General features: G+C 19.0%; 4 protein-coding genes across 4 annotated transcripts; all 4 read left to right on the plus strand.

The window, feature by feature from the left end:
* Positions 1-139: 139 nt before the first annotated feature.
* PRSY57_0919900 (hypothetical protein) lies at positions 140-886 on the plus strand (the record flags this gene model as incomplete). The annotated part of the gene is made up of 1 exon (XM_012907438.1): positions 140-886. One exon carries the CDS (start codon positions 140-142, stop codon positions 884-886), a length of 747 nt encoding a protein of 248 aa, XP_012762892.1.
* Positions 887-1656: 770 nt separating this feature from the next.
* On the plus strand, positions 1657-4975 carry PRSY57_0920000 (dynein intermediate chain 2, ciliary; the record flags this gene model as incomplete). Its single annotated transcript, XM_020114797.1, has 8 exons — positions 1657-1776; positions 1864-2003; positions 2143-2243; positions 2337-2412; positions 2589-2641; positions 2752-2822; positions 2913-4484; positions 4646-4975. The coding sequence occupies 8 exons, from the start codon at positions 1657-1659 to the stop codon at positions 4973-4975; spliced, it is 2463 nt and encodes an 820-aa protein (XP_019970497.1).
* A 2258-nt stretch (positions 4976-7233) lies between these two features.
* Positions 7234-12043, plus strand: PRSY57_0920100 (ubiquitin-like protein, putative; the record flags this gene model as incomplete). The annotated part of the gene is made up of 3 exons (XM_012907440.2): positions 7234-11376; positions 11564-11638; positions 11735-12043. 3 exons carry the CDS (start codon positions 7234-7236, stop codon positions 12041-12043), a joined length of 4527 nt encoding a protein of 1508 aa, XP_012762894.2.
* A 2983-nt stretch (positions 12044-15026) lies between these two features.
* PRSY57_0920200 (S-adenosylmethionine synthetase) lies at positions 15027-16235 on the plus strand (the record flags this gene model as incomplete). The annotated part of the gene is made up of 1 exon (XM_012907441.2): positions 15027-16235. One exon carries the CDS (start codon positions 15027-15029, stop codon positions 16233-16235), a length of 1209 nt encoding a protein of 402 aa, XP_012762895.1.
* Positions 16236-16471: the final 236 nt, after the last annotated feature.

Below are 16471 nucleotides of genomic sequence, written 5' to 3' on the forward strand. Positions count from 1 at the left end.
AAAAAAAAAAATATATATATATATATATATATATATAAAACATATTTTATTTGTATTTATAACATATACATATATATACAATATAGGCGAAATATATATACATATATACATATTAATTTAGAGAGTATATAAAAGCAAAATGCTTAACCTCAGCAGCCTATTAATATCCAAGAAGAACATCAAGGATGATGGGAATAATTCCTCAGAAAATGAGGTAGGCGGAAATAATGATGTTTCATCGTTAAATAATGATTGTGTTAAAATCAAGTTAATTAATATGCAAGAATATAAAACAAAAAAATTGTTAGATGAACGTAAGAATGTAAATGTTTGGAGTGCAAATAATAAAAAAGATAATGATAAGAAAGAAAAGAAAAAAGAGAAAAAAAAAGAACAGCCAAAGAAAAAAGAATCAGTAGTCACAAAGCCAAAAGTAGTAGGTGAAAATGATACAAAAAAAATTGAAAATAAAGATATAGAAAATAAAAATGTAACTCCCAAAAAATTATTTGTACCCTCAGCAATTAAACAACTACAACAAAAAGAAGCTTTAAAAAATAAACAAACTCCTAAAAAAGAAGAAGAATTATTCCCCGATTTAATACAATCAAAAAAAACTAATAAAACCGAAAAAGAGAAGAAAAAAACACAACCAGCAAAAAAAAGTAAAAAAGAAAAAGCAGATAAAAAAGTACAGGAATCTACGAAAGAACAAGAAAATGAATTTCCACAAATTGAAGAAATTGAAAAAATTCATTTTAACATTTTTGATTTTATTGATATGGAAAAACAAACATACGAACATATAGTTAGAAATTCAGAAAAGGTATTACAGAAGTATAAAAACAGGAGCAAATTTGTAGATTCAATGATTATGTGTAACTAAAGATGTGGAAAATATACTCCACATATATATATATATGTGGACAATTAATATTTTTTTTTTTTTTTTAATGAATATATTTATATATGTTTATTCCTACCCAATTTGTTTTGTTCATTATACAAAATTACCTTTTTAAATTTTTAACTTTTTTATAAACTTTTATATTTTTTTTTAAATGTGACATTATATATATATATATATATTATATATTTTTAAAATAGCATCTAACTCTCACTTTTGAGATGTTTACTTATAATCATAAATATATATAATATATACAAAAAATATATTCCTCTTTTTTCTTTTTCCTTTTTTTAATTTGTATTATCATTTAAAAATTAATAATATATTTAATTGCTTATAAATAATTAAATAAAAAAAATATAACACTAAAAAATTAAGTTTTTAAATTAAAAATATTGATATGTGTCTGTCTTTTTTTCCTTATTACTTCAATGAAATTCTATATAATAAAATGTAATAATATTATATATATATATGTGCTCCTAAAAAATGCGGACGATATAAACATATATACATTATATATATATATATATATATATATATATATATATTATATTTTTATTAGTGAAAAAGAGATACATACATCATATGTCCTCATTATGTGTATACACTTTTATATTAATGTAAATATTGTAACTTTATTACAAGTATGCATTTAAGAAAAACAAAATAATAATAAATAAATAAATAAATAAGTTATAAATTAAAATATAAATAAAATTAACTTATTAGAGAAAAAAAAAAAAATGAAATCCAATTTAGATAAAAAGAAAAAAAAAAAAGTTCAAGGCACTACAGGGGATATAAAAGTTACATCAACGGAAGATGCAGAAAACGACAAAAGGAAAGCATCCATAAAAAATAATGTAGTAAAAGATAAATATAAAAATATTTATGTATATATTTATTTTTGTATATATATATATATATATATAATACTTCCCTTTATGTAGAAAAACGAGACGTTCAGTCGATTTTTATTTCCAAAGAATCCAAGGGCATTTACCAACCTTGTAGAATATTCTTTCTCAAATGAACAATTTGTGACAATAGAAAATATTGACCACACCGTTTTTCATCTAGATATAAAATCGTTAGAAAAAAAAAAAAAATAATAAAATAAATCATATATATATATATATATATATATATATATATATATATATATATATATATGTATATATTTACACATATACAAAAAAATAATATATATGTACCTGTTTATAATGTAGCTGTTTGGTAAGGAAAGACAGTGACGAAGGAAAGAAACAAATCGAATTAATAAAAAAAAAAATAGAAAAAGCAAATGCTTTTACTCTTCTAAAAGATAACGGTTAATTAGATACCTTGAAAATATATCACATTAATACATACATATATATCTATATATATATATATATATATATATATTCATTTAATTTTCTAGATTATATTTATCATAAGCCTAAAAATTGTTTTGATTATATTGATAGATATTCCCAAACAGTGCCAAGATCATTTAAGTACAAAAAAATATAATTTTTTTTTCTTCTCCATATTTCAAAAAAGGGGAAACAATAAATATAACATAATATAATATAATATAATATAATATAATATAATATAATATAATATAATATAATATAATATAATATAATATAATATAATATTCTTTACTTTTTTTTTTTTTTTTTTAAAGAGATGAATGTACTAAAACTGAACCACAAGAAATAAACGAAATATGTGACACAGGTTGGGATAATAAAATATATATATATATATATATATATATATATATATATATGTATGTATGTATATATTCCATTCTTGGGATTTAATTTTTTTATATTTTTTTTCTTTAGTTTCACAGTCAATAATATACGATGCATATCTGCATGAATTTCAAAAAATTTCAAATGGAACAGACGGAAATGTAAGAAATAAAAAGAAAAAATATATAATTGAATATATATATATATATTTATATTTATATTTATATATGTGTGTATATATTCTTTTTTAGGACAAGGAAAAATATAATAATGATAAGAAAGACAATGATGATAAAAGCAAAAAGAATAATTCTTTAAGCATGGGCTTACTTTCTGATCATGCATCAAGCTCATATTCAGGAGAGTGCTCAGATGATGACAAGATAGGGGGTATTTTATTTTCTTCTGAATCCTCATGTAGTAACAAAACATATATGTTTAGTGATAATGATGAGTTTGAGAATAATAAGGAGAACTATGAAGATGGTAGCGATGATTATAATTATTATGATGATAATAATTATGAAGATTATGATAATGACGATAATAATGATAATGATGATTATAATGATGGTAATATTTATGATAATGATAAAAATGTAGAAATAAATAAAAGCAGTATAAAAAATGAAAAGGATAATTATGATAGTAATATGATTGAAGAATATAATAAAGAAGAGGAATATAAAGACTGTTCATACCTTGATGAAAAATTAAAGAAAAATAAAAACCATTTAGATAAATTAAATAAAAATAATGAGACTAGAAAAACAAAACAAATGAGAAAAGGGGATAAAAAAAAAAGAATAAAAAAAGAATCTATAAGTGGAAAACATGAATTATATTTTATAAATTATAAAGATATTAATGAACAAAAACATAAACAATTAAATTTTATATATCATGATAATAATATAAAAAAGAATGATAAAAAAATATTATATAAAAAGAATTTTTTAAAAACATTAAAATTAATGGATAGAATATATAATAAAAATAATGAAGAAGAAATATATTTATGCTATAAAAATAAAAATAATAAAAATATTTTAACAAAATTATGGATTTTTTCATTAAATACATATCAATTAGTTGTAACAGATATAAAATTCCATCCATTGTATGAGGATTTATTTGCTATATCTTTTAAAAATAATGATTTTAAAATAAATATGGGAATATTATGTTGTTTTACATTTAAAAATACAAAAAATCCTGAACATTTTCTTAAGACAAATTTTCATATACATTCTATTGAATGGTCTACTATAAATACATCTATAATAATTGTTGGTTTGTCTAATGGAAATATATGTATATATGATTTAAAAAAAAATAAAAAAGAATCTTTAATTTTTGAAAGTAATTTTAAAGAATTATATAATAGAGATATTATTTCACAAATTATATTTCACCCTCAAATAAAAATATTTTATTCTGTCTCATATGATGGATATATATATCAGTGGAAATATAATCATAAATTTACAGTGGGAGAAAAATTATTAACTCTAGAAAAAGATATTGACGATTATAATAATACGTTGAATATAATACATACACAATCTATTACATGTATAGATTTTAATCCTTTTAAAATCAATTTATTCCTTATAGGAACTAATAAAGGAAAAATATATCTATACTCAAGTACATATTCAGATCATTACTTAAATATATATAATGAGCATACTATGTCGATAAATTCTTTATCTTATAACAAATTTAAAAGGGACATTTTTATATCTTCTTCTTATGACTGGACAATAAGAATATGGGCTCAAAGCAGGAAAACATCCTTAATAATATTTGATATCAAGGAGGTACAAAATAAATAAATATATATATATAATATACATATATATATATATGTGTGTACTAAATAATTTTATGTATTATTTTATTTTATTTATTTTTATATCATTTTATTTTATTTTATTTAATTTTATTTTATTTCATTTTATTTCATTTTATTTCATTTTAGTGCGTATATGATGTTAAGTGGTCTCCTTCTTTATCCACCTGCTTTTTTGTTATAAGCTCCAATGGAACCGGCAAATTGCACATATATGATTTAAGCATAGACATAAATAAAGAAATAATTTGTGAAATTATAACAAAAAAAAGGAAATTAAGAAAACTTTGTGTAAATAAATTCAATGAAGTTATATTAATAGGAGAAGAAAATGGATACATTTATTCATATAAAATATCTTATTCATTTAATCCGTGTTATATGGATTATTTAAAAGGTAAGCGTGATGAATACTTTCAAATTGAAATCATGGATTCCTTCTTAAGCAAAGTAAAATGAAACCAAAAAATAAAATATCCACATATATATATATATATATATATATATGTCAATGTTTATACAATATATATTATATATACAAGGAAATATATACCACTTTTAATCGTACTGATTATAATTAATATTAATCTTAGGAAGATTACTAATACATACATATAATAATAATTATTATTATTGTCACTTTTATTATTATTATAATTTTTTTTTTTTTTAATGTAATAAATACTTTGTCCAAAAGTGTCAAAATTAAAAAAATAAGATAAATAAATAAACATATATATATATATATATATATATATATATATATATATTTTTTATACCTTCTCATTTATATATATATATAGACATTTATATTTTTATTTTCACAATAAATAAATTACATGTTATCATATATATATTTTTTTATCTTTTTCGTTTTATTATTATCCTAATTACAATAAAATATATATAAACTTAATTTTATTCTTAAACAAATAGTACTATATTTTCTTATCACATTAAATATACTTATAAAATGATATGGATACTCATACACTTTATAAAATAACATACGACAATACGCACACATATATGTAATATTGTATATATGTATATATGTATATATATATATATGTATATATGATAAAATACGTTATAGTTAAAATATTTTTTAAATCAAGGAATTTCTTTAGATTTACAAAAAAAAAAAAAAAAAAAAAAAACGCTTCATTATTTTTTATTTTTTTTTTTTTATGAGATGTAATATAACAATGTGTTTTTTAAAAATAAAAATATTTGTTTCAATACTATTCGTTTTATATTGCTTATTTTATATGTGACAGAACATATATATATATATATATATAACATTATTTAAGCATTTTGATGTAATAAAAATAAGTACAATATTTTATATATAGAACAATAAAAATGGAACCCTATGAATGTCATATAAAATAAATAACTTATATAATAAATAAACTTCTTCAAATATTTAACCACACTTCTATTTTTTTAAACGGTGAAATATAAATATTATATATATATATATATATAATATATATAATATTTACATATTTTATATTGATGTATTCATGTGAATTCAAAAAATATATTTTCTAAAATAAAAATAATATAAAATATTTTTACATTTTTTTTTTTTTTTTAACAATATATCATAAAAATTGTTTTTATAATATTATATAAATATATAATATTTTTATATAAGAAAAGAGCAGCATGACTTATATGTTTTTTATTCTAACATAAATTAAAAAATATATAAAAATATATATATAATATATTATATTATAATATATATATAATATATATAAATAAGTAAAATATATATATATATATATTATATATATTATATATACAAATTATGATATATATGTATATTTAAAAATAAAAATATTATTGACAATATTCTTCTATTCATAAGTATATAAACAATTGAGTACATCCTTAAAAATAAAATATATTTTATATGTTTAATACATATATATATTGTATATTAAAAATATATATTATAAAATAATTATTATATTTATAAGATATTAACAAATACATTAAAAAAAAAAAAAAAACTATTATTATATATATAATATATAATATATATTATATATAATAATATATTTCATTTATTTTATTTACATTATTTCTTATGTACTTCTTTTTTAATTTAAAAAAACTGAAATGTTTTTTTTTTTCCTCATTTATTTTTATATATAGATAAAAAATAAAAAAAATAAACATTTGTATTTTCTTGAAATATAAAATATGTATTCATAAAAAAATATCAAGAAAAAAAAAAAAAAATAATATAGTAAAATATATGATATGAAAATATTTAAGAGAATATATGTATTATTTTATTATTATGTAATAATATATATATAGAAATAATAATATTATTGTTATATATTTATATATGTATGCTTATATTTTTTACAATTTTTTTTTTTTTTTTTTAATTTATAATTGAATTATTTAATGAAAATTTGTTGAGAACTATAACAGCTTTTTATATGTAACATTAAATTGATAAATAAAGAAGTAAATATAAATAATATATTGTAATATATATAAGTAAATAAATAAATAAATATAAATAAATATAAATAAATAAATAAATATAAATAAATAAATAAATATATATATATATATATATATATATATAAGATTAATTAGAAAAATTAGATTATATTTTCATATATATTTATTTATATATATATATATAACATTATTACATACCTCCTATAAGAATAATATAAACAATGGCCGAAGAAAGGAATACAATAAAGATAAAAATAAAAAGCATAAACAATGAAGAATATGAACTAAATGTAAAAGATGATATGAATATAGAAGAATTAAAAAGTATAATTGCTGAAAAGAGAAATGTTAATATAAACGATATAAGATTAATATATCAAGGACAATGTTTATTAAATGAAAAAAAATTATATGATTATAATATACAGAATGATCATATAATACATTTAGTTGTTAGAAAAAAGGATAATAATACAAACAATAATAATAATAATAGTAATAATAATGCAGAACATGTTAATGATAATATGAGCAATAATAGGACTTATGAACATGTGAATGAACCATTAAATTTTAATTTTATACCTAATATGAATCAGTCAAATAGTGGAAACCAAGCAAGTAATAATAATATACCAAACAGTTCATCTATACCATTTTATTTTACGCATATGAGATTATCAAGAAATGATAATATGGAAAATGATTTGATGGGACAAAATAATATATGCTCATTATTAAACGATATAATGAGTCAAGTTAATATAAACCCAAATTTTATTTATGGAGCAGCAGCTGCTGCAGCTACTAGTGCAGCAAATGCACATGAAAATATATTTACTAATATGATGAACCAGAATATGACAGATATGAATATGAATGCTAATCAGAGAAGGGAAAACACCGGAGAAAAAAATAATACAACAACTAATAATAATAATAATAGTGCTTATAATAATAATAATAATCATAATAATAGTGGCCATAATAATATTAATGAAGAAGAAAAGAACCAACATAAAAAAAATACAGAAACATCACTAAACAAAGACAGTCGTGGAAGTAGTAATAGTACATCCAATTTTATTCCAAACGGAAAGAAAGATAATAAACAAAGAAATGTAAAAGAAGAAGAAATTATAGAAGAAGAAAAATCTACCAATCAACGAGATTATTATAAAGATAACAAAAACGATACAAAAATTTATGATGAAGAACAAGATGATAAACACAAAGATAATTTCCATAATAAGAACTCTGTTGACATCCATAGAAACAAATATGAGAGAGATGATACAAAATATGAGAGTGATGAAAAAAAATATAAAAGTGATGAGAAAAAATTAGAAAATTATGATGAAAAAGAAGATTTAGAAAAAAAACAAAAAAGAAAAAATAAGATTAATGATAAAAAAATATATCAAAAAAATGAAATACGTGCAAAACATGAATACAATTCGAATAATTCTGGAAGTAGTTCAGATGGGAAAAAATCAAATAGTTCATATTCAGCTTTGTATACTAGTAATAATGAAGAGGAAGGTGAAGATGATGATGAAGAAGATGAGGATGAAGATGAGGAAGAAGATGTAGAAAATGAACAAAATAAAAAATATAATGATCTGAAAAAAAAAAACAAAACAAAAATCACAAATAAACATAAAAAGAAAAAATATTATGATTCCAATAGTAGCATATCTCCTAATGAAGATGCTTATGTTGAAAGAATTAGAAGAGATGATAGATTCAGAAATGAATATGATAACTTGTTAGATCCAAATTTTCATTATCCATATATGTATAATATGAACCCAATGAATCATGTAAATAATATGAATATGGTAGGTCCATATCAAGCACCACATAAATTCGTTCATAGTAATAATTTCAGCAAATATACGTATCCATTCATAGGAGCTCCTACAATAATAAAAGACTTGAAGAATGAAAGGAATAAAAAGAAGAAAAGTAAACATATTTATCAAAGAGATGACGTCAGCGAAATATGTGATAATGGGAAAGATATTAAATTAGAGTGTTATTTAAAAAGTAAAGAGATGAAAAAAAAGAAAAAAGATGAAAAAAAAAGCAAAGAGAAAAATGAAAACAAAAAAAAAGATAATATCAAAGATAATATGAAAAATAAAAAATATAGAGAACAATATATGAAAAATATATACAATAACAATACAGTTGATCTTAATAATAGTAATAATATATATAATCCAAATATAGCTACATCAAAAAATATTGTGGACATGTCGAATTTAATAAAAAATTCGAATGAATGTTATTCTGGAGGTATAGAGGATAGCTATTTTTCAAAAAATAATTATGCTAATATTGTACCATTTAATGATATAGAAAGAAATAATCAATTGATTAGAAACGATTCATTAAGAAGAAATTCAAGAATTGTTTTTAATGATGAAAATATAGAAGATGGAGAATATTTATCATCAGAAAACTCAGTGTCTGCAAATATGAGATCTATACAAATGACTAGTAATAATAGAAGAAATAGTGCTATAAGAAGAAGTCATATGAAATGTTTAAATGATATTAATGATTCTGAATATAACAATGTTGAAATAAATATTCCTTGGAGAGTTATAGAACAGTTATTATTATTATTAGAAGAAGAAACAGGATATAGAAGACCAGATTTATCATCATATATACATTCTTATTATAATTCTAATTCTATATATGTATTTTTCTATTTATTTGTGCATATTAATAATATAATTAATAGTATTATAATACAATTTAATCATGCAAATATACTTAATAATGATATAACCATGGCATCTTTTTCGAGAATTAGTTTAATTTTATCATTAGCATCCGTTGTATTTTCTAGATTATCAAATTTTTTTTATGTTTTTTATGATAATTTCTATTATCAAAATTTTACGAATTCATATAATAGATATCCAGGATCTATAAATCATGAATTCTTGAGACAAATAAGAAATTTGTATTTTTCTAATAACAATAATAATCGTATGCATAATAATATGAATACTAATTTTTATAGTTATAATAATGATCCTATATATAGAAATAATAATATGCATGGTATGAATCAACCTATTAATAATAATAATAATAATAATTATTATTATTATCCTAATCGATTTTTTAGAAATAGCACATATCATAATAGTACTAGTAATATGAATATAAATGCTGATATGTATGGTAGTACAAATAATGTTAATAATAATGTGAATCGCAATAATTATTATCCTCTACCATATGATATGAGAAATAGTGCGAACCGTACCAACTTACAACAAGAATTTGAAGATTATTATAAAAACTTTTTACCGTATGTTTCTGATAATAAAAATATGATCCTTAGAAGAGATTATTCAGTAAGTCACAAAGAAGGAGGAAATAATTATCATATGAATGGAAAAGAAGATAATTATAGAAGTAGTAGAGCTCACAAATTATCAAATCATGATAATTATATGGAAAGATATAAAACACGAGGTAAACAAAGTATGCATGATAACATCAATGAAAATGATCATAACAATGAATATAATAATAATAATGATAATAATAATGATTATATTAATAATAATAACCCTTTTGTGCAGTTAGATAAACAAGGAGGAAAACATTTATCGCATAAAAGCCATAAAAAAACAAATGATGATAAAGACAAAAAAAAAAAAAATCATTATAAAAAAAAAATTTCAAATGAAAATAATTTATTTAAAGATACTACTTCTTATAAAAGTAAAAGTCCGAGCGATAGTTTTAGTGATGCAACAAGTAGTCATCAAGAAAAACAAGAAAAAAAGAATAATCTGCTTAATGAAAATGCATCAAATAAATTAAACGAAAGTACAGGTAATGATGCAGATCATATACAAAATGAAGATAATAAAATGTCTAGTCAAAATAAAGAAATAATTAATGATAATAAAAATGATACGAATGGTGAAGAGAAAGGAAATGTAAATGATGATTTTGTAAATGATAATTTCATTTATTATGATAGTAATATAGATGATATATATGACAAATCTGATGAAGAAAAAGAAAGACAATTACAAAAAGGACAAAATAACAAAGGTTATGTAGTAGAACCCGACGATGATGATGATGATAATAATAATGATAATAATATTAATAGTTATGAAGAAAGACAAAATACACCTATTAATGCAAGCTTAAATATAGTAAATAATATTATAAATAATCAATATGATCATGTAAATATTATTGAAAATCAAAGTGACATATCACAACCCCCTATGCCAAATATTAATTTTTCAAGCCTTTTGAATAGTGTACAAAACCATATGGCTAATAATGACATTAATGAGGAGCAGCCAAATGATAAGGTATGAAATAAAAAAAAAAAATTTATGAACATTGAAATGTAAATGTATTGATCATCTTTTTTTTTTTACAATGGATTTTCTTTTTTATTTTTATTACATGTTAATATAAAATATATATATATATATATATATATATATATATATATATAAATATATGTGTGTATGTTTATATTTATTTATTTAATAGTTTGAAGGAGTTCCCGATGAAGTAAAAGAGAGATACACAAACTGGGTTGAGAATTCTCACATTTTTTCGGGACAGGTAATATATATATTAAAATATATATTATACATTTATTAACATCCATATATATATATATATATATATATATATATTTTTTTTTTTTTTTTCCTTTAGATGATAAAAATTTGTAGGAACAAGAGGCCATTGAGCAATGCATACGTTGGAAGTATTGCTTCAAAGGATAATATATCGTATAGTAATTTCTTACCCTTTTTATGGAAAAAAAATATGAGTTCATTAAATGTAGAATATGATTTGGAAATAACTGATGAATTATTAAATGCCTTTGATTTTCACGTACTTGAATTTATAAAAAAATCTATTAAGAATAATGAAGATTATAAAAGTGAGAAATTTAAATATCCAAATCTTTCTCTTTGTGAAGAATTATTTGAAGAAATGGAACAAAATAAGGACAACTGAAAATACAAAAGCAATTAAACATGGACATAGTTATATATATATATATATATATATATATTATATATGTTTTATTGATTTATATATATATTACATTTTTGTATTGTGTGTCATATTATCGTATAAATAAAAATTTAACAACATATAACATGATGCTATTTGTTTTATTTTTTTATTTTTTTACTAACACATTGAAAAAATAACTTGACCGAAATTAAAAAAAAAATGAAACAACACATATATAAATAAATATATTTAAAAATATATATATATATATATATATATATATTTTTTATTATTTTATTTTATCTCGTGTATCTTGTGAATTAAAAAGGTTCTTACGATTTATTCATAAATATACGTATAGGAATAAAACATTCATAAATTTTATTTTCATATAACTCCATCATATATCAAGGAATATGGACATATATTTTAATAATTAATATATGTACGGATAAATAACATATATATATATATATATATATATATTTATGTATATTTTCTTTTTTTTATAAAAAAACGATGCTTTTTAAAGAATCACATTTTGTATTATCACATTAAATATATTTATATTTGTAAAATTTCAAAGAGAACTATATAAATTAAAAAATACATTGCAATTATATATAATATATATATATATATATATATATATAATCCATTTATTTGTCTCTTTAAAAAAAAAAAAAAAATTCACATAATTTTTAATTTTTCCTATTTTAACATATTTTTATATTTATTTATATATTCAAATAAAAAAAAAAAATAATAAATAAATAAATAAAATAATGGATAATGTTTTATAACGAGTATATTTACAAGGTACAGAATATCACACATAAATTATATGTATATAAATACATATATTAATTTACTTACATTTATTAATTTCCCTTATTCTTTTTTTAAATTTAAAATAAATAAATAAATAAATAAATATATATACATATATATATATATATATATATATATATATATATATATTTATAATATAACCCATTTATATTTCCCATCTATTATTATAAAAAAGAAAAAAAGTCATATAAAAAAACTTTTTTATTTTCTCCTATTTTAAAAATATGACAGAAAAATAAACTGTTTTCGGCCTTTTGTACGTTCAATATAAAATATATTATTATATATAATTATATTAATTATTATAAAACACATTTTTTTATTTTGTTTTTTTTTCCCCCCGAATTTTATGATATAATAAGAAAAGATTAATTATAAAATATATAAAATAAAACTATATTATTTATATAAATAAACCCCATAGTGAACCACCTTCTTTTTTTTGAACCTCTAGTTTTTTCCATTATGCATAGAAAAAAAAAAATAGTAATAAAATTCGCATTTTGCAATATAAATAAATAAAAAATAATAAACGTAGTAAATATGTTAATTAAAAAAGAAAATATAAACATAAATTATATTATATAATATAAATATATATATAATATATATTACAAAAATATAAATTATTATGTATTTTAAAAAATTTATATATTATATATATATGCGTAAAAAGAAATATGTACCAAAGAATCATATTAATATTTGTTTATACTTTAAGAAATATAATAAATATATAATATAAATATATTTTATAATATTATTTATTTCCATAAGAATTTATAGTCTCATTTGTATTTTAATATAATATTATATGTTATATAATTAAAATATATTATTATTCCTTTATTAATATATAATGAAACAAATACGTTTTTAATAATTCATATATATATATATAATATTATATAAATAAATATATTTTTATATCACCACATATAAAAATAAATATAAGTTCATATGAAGTAAATAATTTTTATTAAAAACTGCATGAGAGATATTTATTAATAGTAAAAAAAAAAAAAAAAGTCATATTATATTATATATGTTAAATATATATAATAGTAAATTAAAAAAATATATTTTATATTTTTTATATATATATTTGAAAAAGATATTGAAAGAAACTTTTTAACAAACATATTATTTAAGATACACGAAAAAATAAATAAAATAGCATGTGATACAATATTTTTTGATTTTTAATTATTTTTTTTCATCTTCCTGCTGTATACAATATATAAAAATATATATATAAATATAATATTATATATCATAATAAATTAAAAAATATATTTCATATATTTATATATATTTAAAAAAAAAAAAAAAAAATTTTTTTAAAATTTAATATAAAATTATCAGTTAAAATACACCAAAAAAGTAAATAAAATATAATAGGATATACAATTTTTCATTTTAAATTATTTTTTTTCAATTATTGTTTTATATAAAATAATATATAATATTATATATACATAAAGCTATGATTATAATATTATTAATATATTAAAAAAAAAAAAGGAAATTATATTATTATATATATATTTAATGTGTTTATGGAAAAAAAAAAAAAAAAAAAAAAGTAGCAAAAATAATAAAATATATACACATATATATATATATATATATTTATATATATGTTTTATTTTTTTAAACAAAAAAGGATATTAGTTTTAATTGTTTAATTAAATTTTATAATTACATAAAATTTAATTCTTAAAGGGTTTTAATTTTTTTTTTCCTTTTATTATATTATATAATATATATATATATATATATATATATATATATATATATATATATATTTCATTTATTTATTAATAATTTGTTTCAGATATTATATATATATATATTTAAAATTTTTTAAAATATATGAAAGTTTGTGAATATATTATATATATTTATGTGGATATTTTTTTAATTATGTTGTTAAGTATTTTATTGTGATATATATAATATATATTTACATACATAATTTACGTTTTTTCTCTTTTTTTCATTTCTTTCATATATATTAATTATTTTTATTTTTGTACCTTATAAAAATTATTTTTTTATTTTATTTTTCCTGATTATCTAAAAGTACAACAGATTTTTAGCATACCGTGAAAAAAAAAAAAAAAAAATGAGTCAGCTGAAAATTAAAAGAGGAAACTTTTTATTCACATCTGAATCAGTGAATGAAGGACACCCAGATAAAATATGTGACCAGATATCTGATGCTATTTTAGATAGTTGTTTACGTGAGGATCCATATAGCAAGGTTGCATGTGAAGTATGTGCTAAAAAGAATTATATTTTTATATTTGGAGAAATAACTACAAAGGCTAAGGTAAATTATGACAAGGTTACACGAGACGTATTAAAACACATTGGCTATGATGATGAAAGTAAAGGTTTAGATTACAAAACGGCAAAGATAAAAGTATCTATAGATGAACAATCTCCTGATATAGCTCAATGTGTACATGAAAATAGGTCACCAGAATTAATAGGAGCAGGAGATCAAGGAATTATGTTTGGTTATGCTACTGATGAAACTGAGAATTATATGCCTTTAACACATCATTATGCTACCTTATTAGGTAAGAGGTTAACTGAAGTTAGGAAATTAGGTATCTTACCTTATTTAGGACCTGATGGTAAAACACAAATAACTATAGAATATAAAAATAAGGGTAGTTGTGGTGGACATTTGGAACCTTTACGTGTTCATACTGTTCTTATTTCAACTCAACATGCTGAAGATATAAAATATGAACAATTAAAAGCCGATTTGATGGAAAATGTTATCAAATATGTTATTCCAGAAAAATTACTAGATAATGAAACCTTATATTATTTGAACCCATCTGGAAAATTTGTTCTTGGAGGACCAGCAGCAGATGCAGGTTTAACTGGAAGAAAAATTATTTGTGATACCTATGGAGGATGGGGAGCTCATGGTGGTGGTGCCTTTTCAGGAAAAGATGCATCCAAAGTCGATCGTTCAGCTGCTTATTATTTACGTTTTATAGCCAAATCTCTAGTTGCTAACAAATTTTGTAGACGTGTCTTAGTACAAGCTTCTTATTCCATAGGTATTGCTAACCCCATATCACTTAATGTTAATTCTTATGGTACCGTAAGCACAGGCTATACAGATTATGATTTAGAACAAATCATTTTGAGAAATTTTGATCTTAGACCAGGTTTTATTATTCAAGAATTAAAATTAACAGAACCGGTTTTTTCAAAAACATCTGCTTATGGACATTTTGGAAGAGAAGGAGATACGTTCACGTGGGAAAATATTAAAGATTTATCTCACGAAAAAAATGTATTAAAAAATTAAACACATATATATATATATACATATATTTAGGAATGAAAAAGAAGAAACGTATAAAATTTTATTTTTAATACAAAAAGCAAAAAAAAGAATAAATAATATAAAATAAAATAAAAAAAACAAAAAAAAACATCATATTATAATTAAGCGTATGTGGATTTAATATAAATAATAACTTTATCAAGGTATAAATCCTCAAAAAAAAAAAAAAAAAAAAAAAAATAAAAAAAAAAAAAAAA

The sequence above is a fragment of the Plasmodium reichenowi genome, chromosome 9, assembly GCF_001601855.1.
Source record: "Plasmodium reichenowi strain SY57 chromosome 9, whole genome shotgun sequence".
Lineage (NCBI taxonomy): Eukaryota > Apicomplexa > Aconoidasida > Haemosporida > Plasmodiidae > Plasmodium > Plasmodium reichenowi.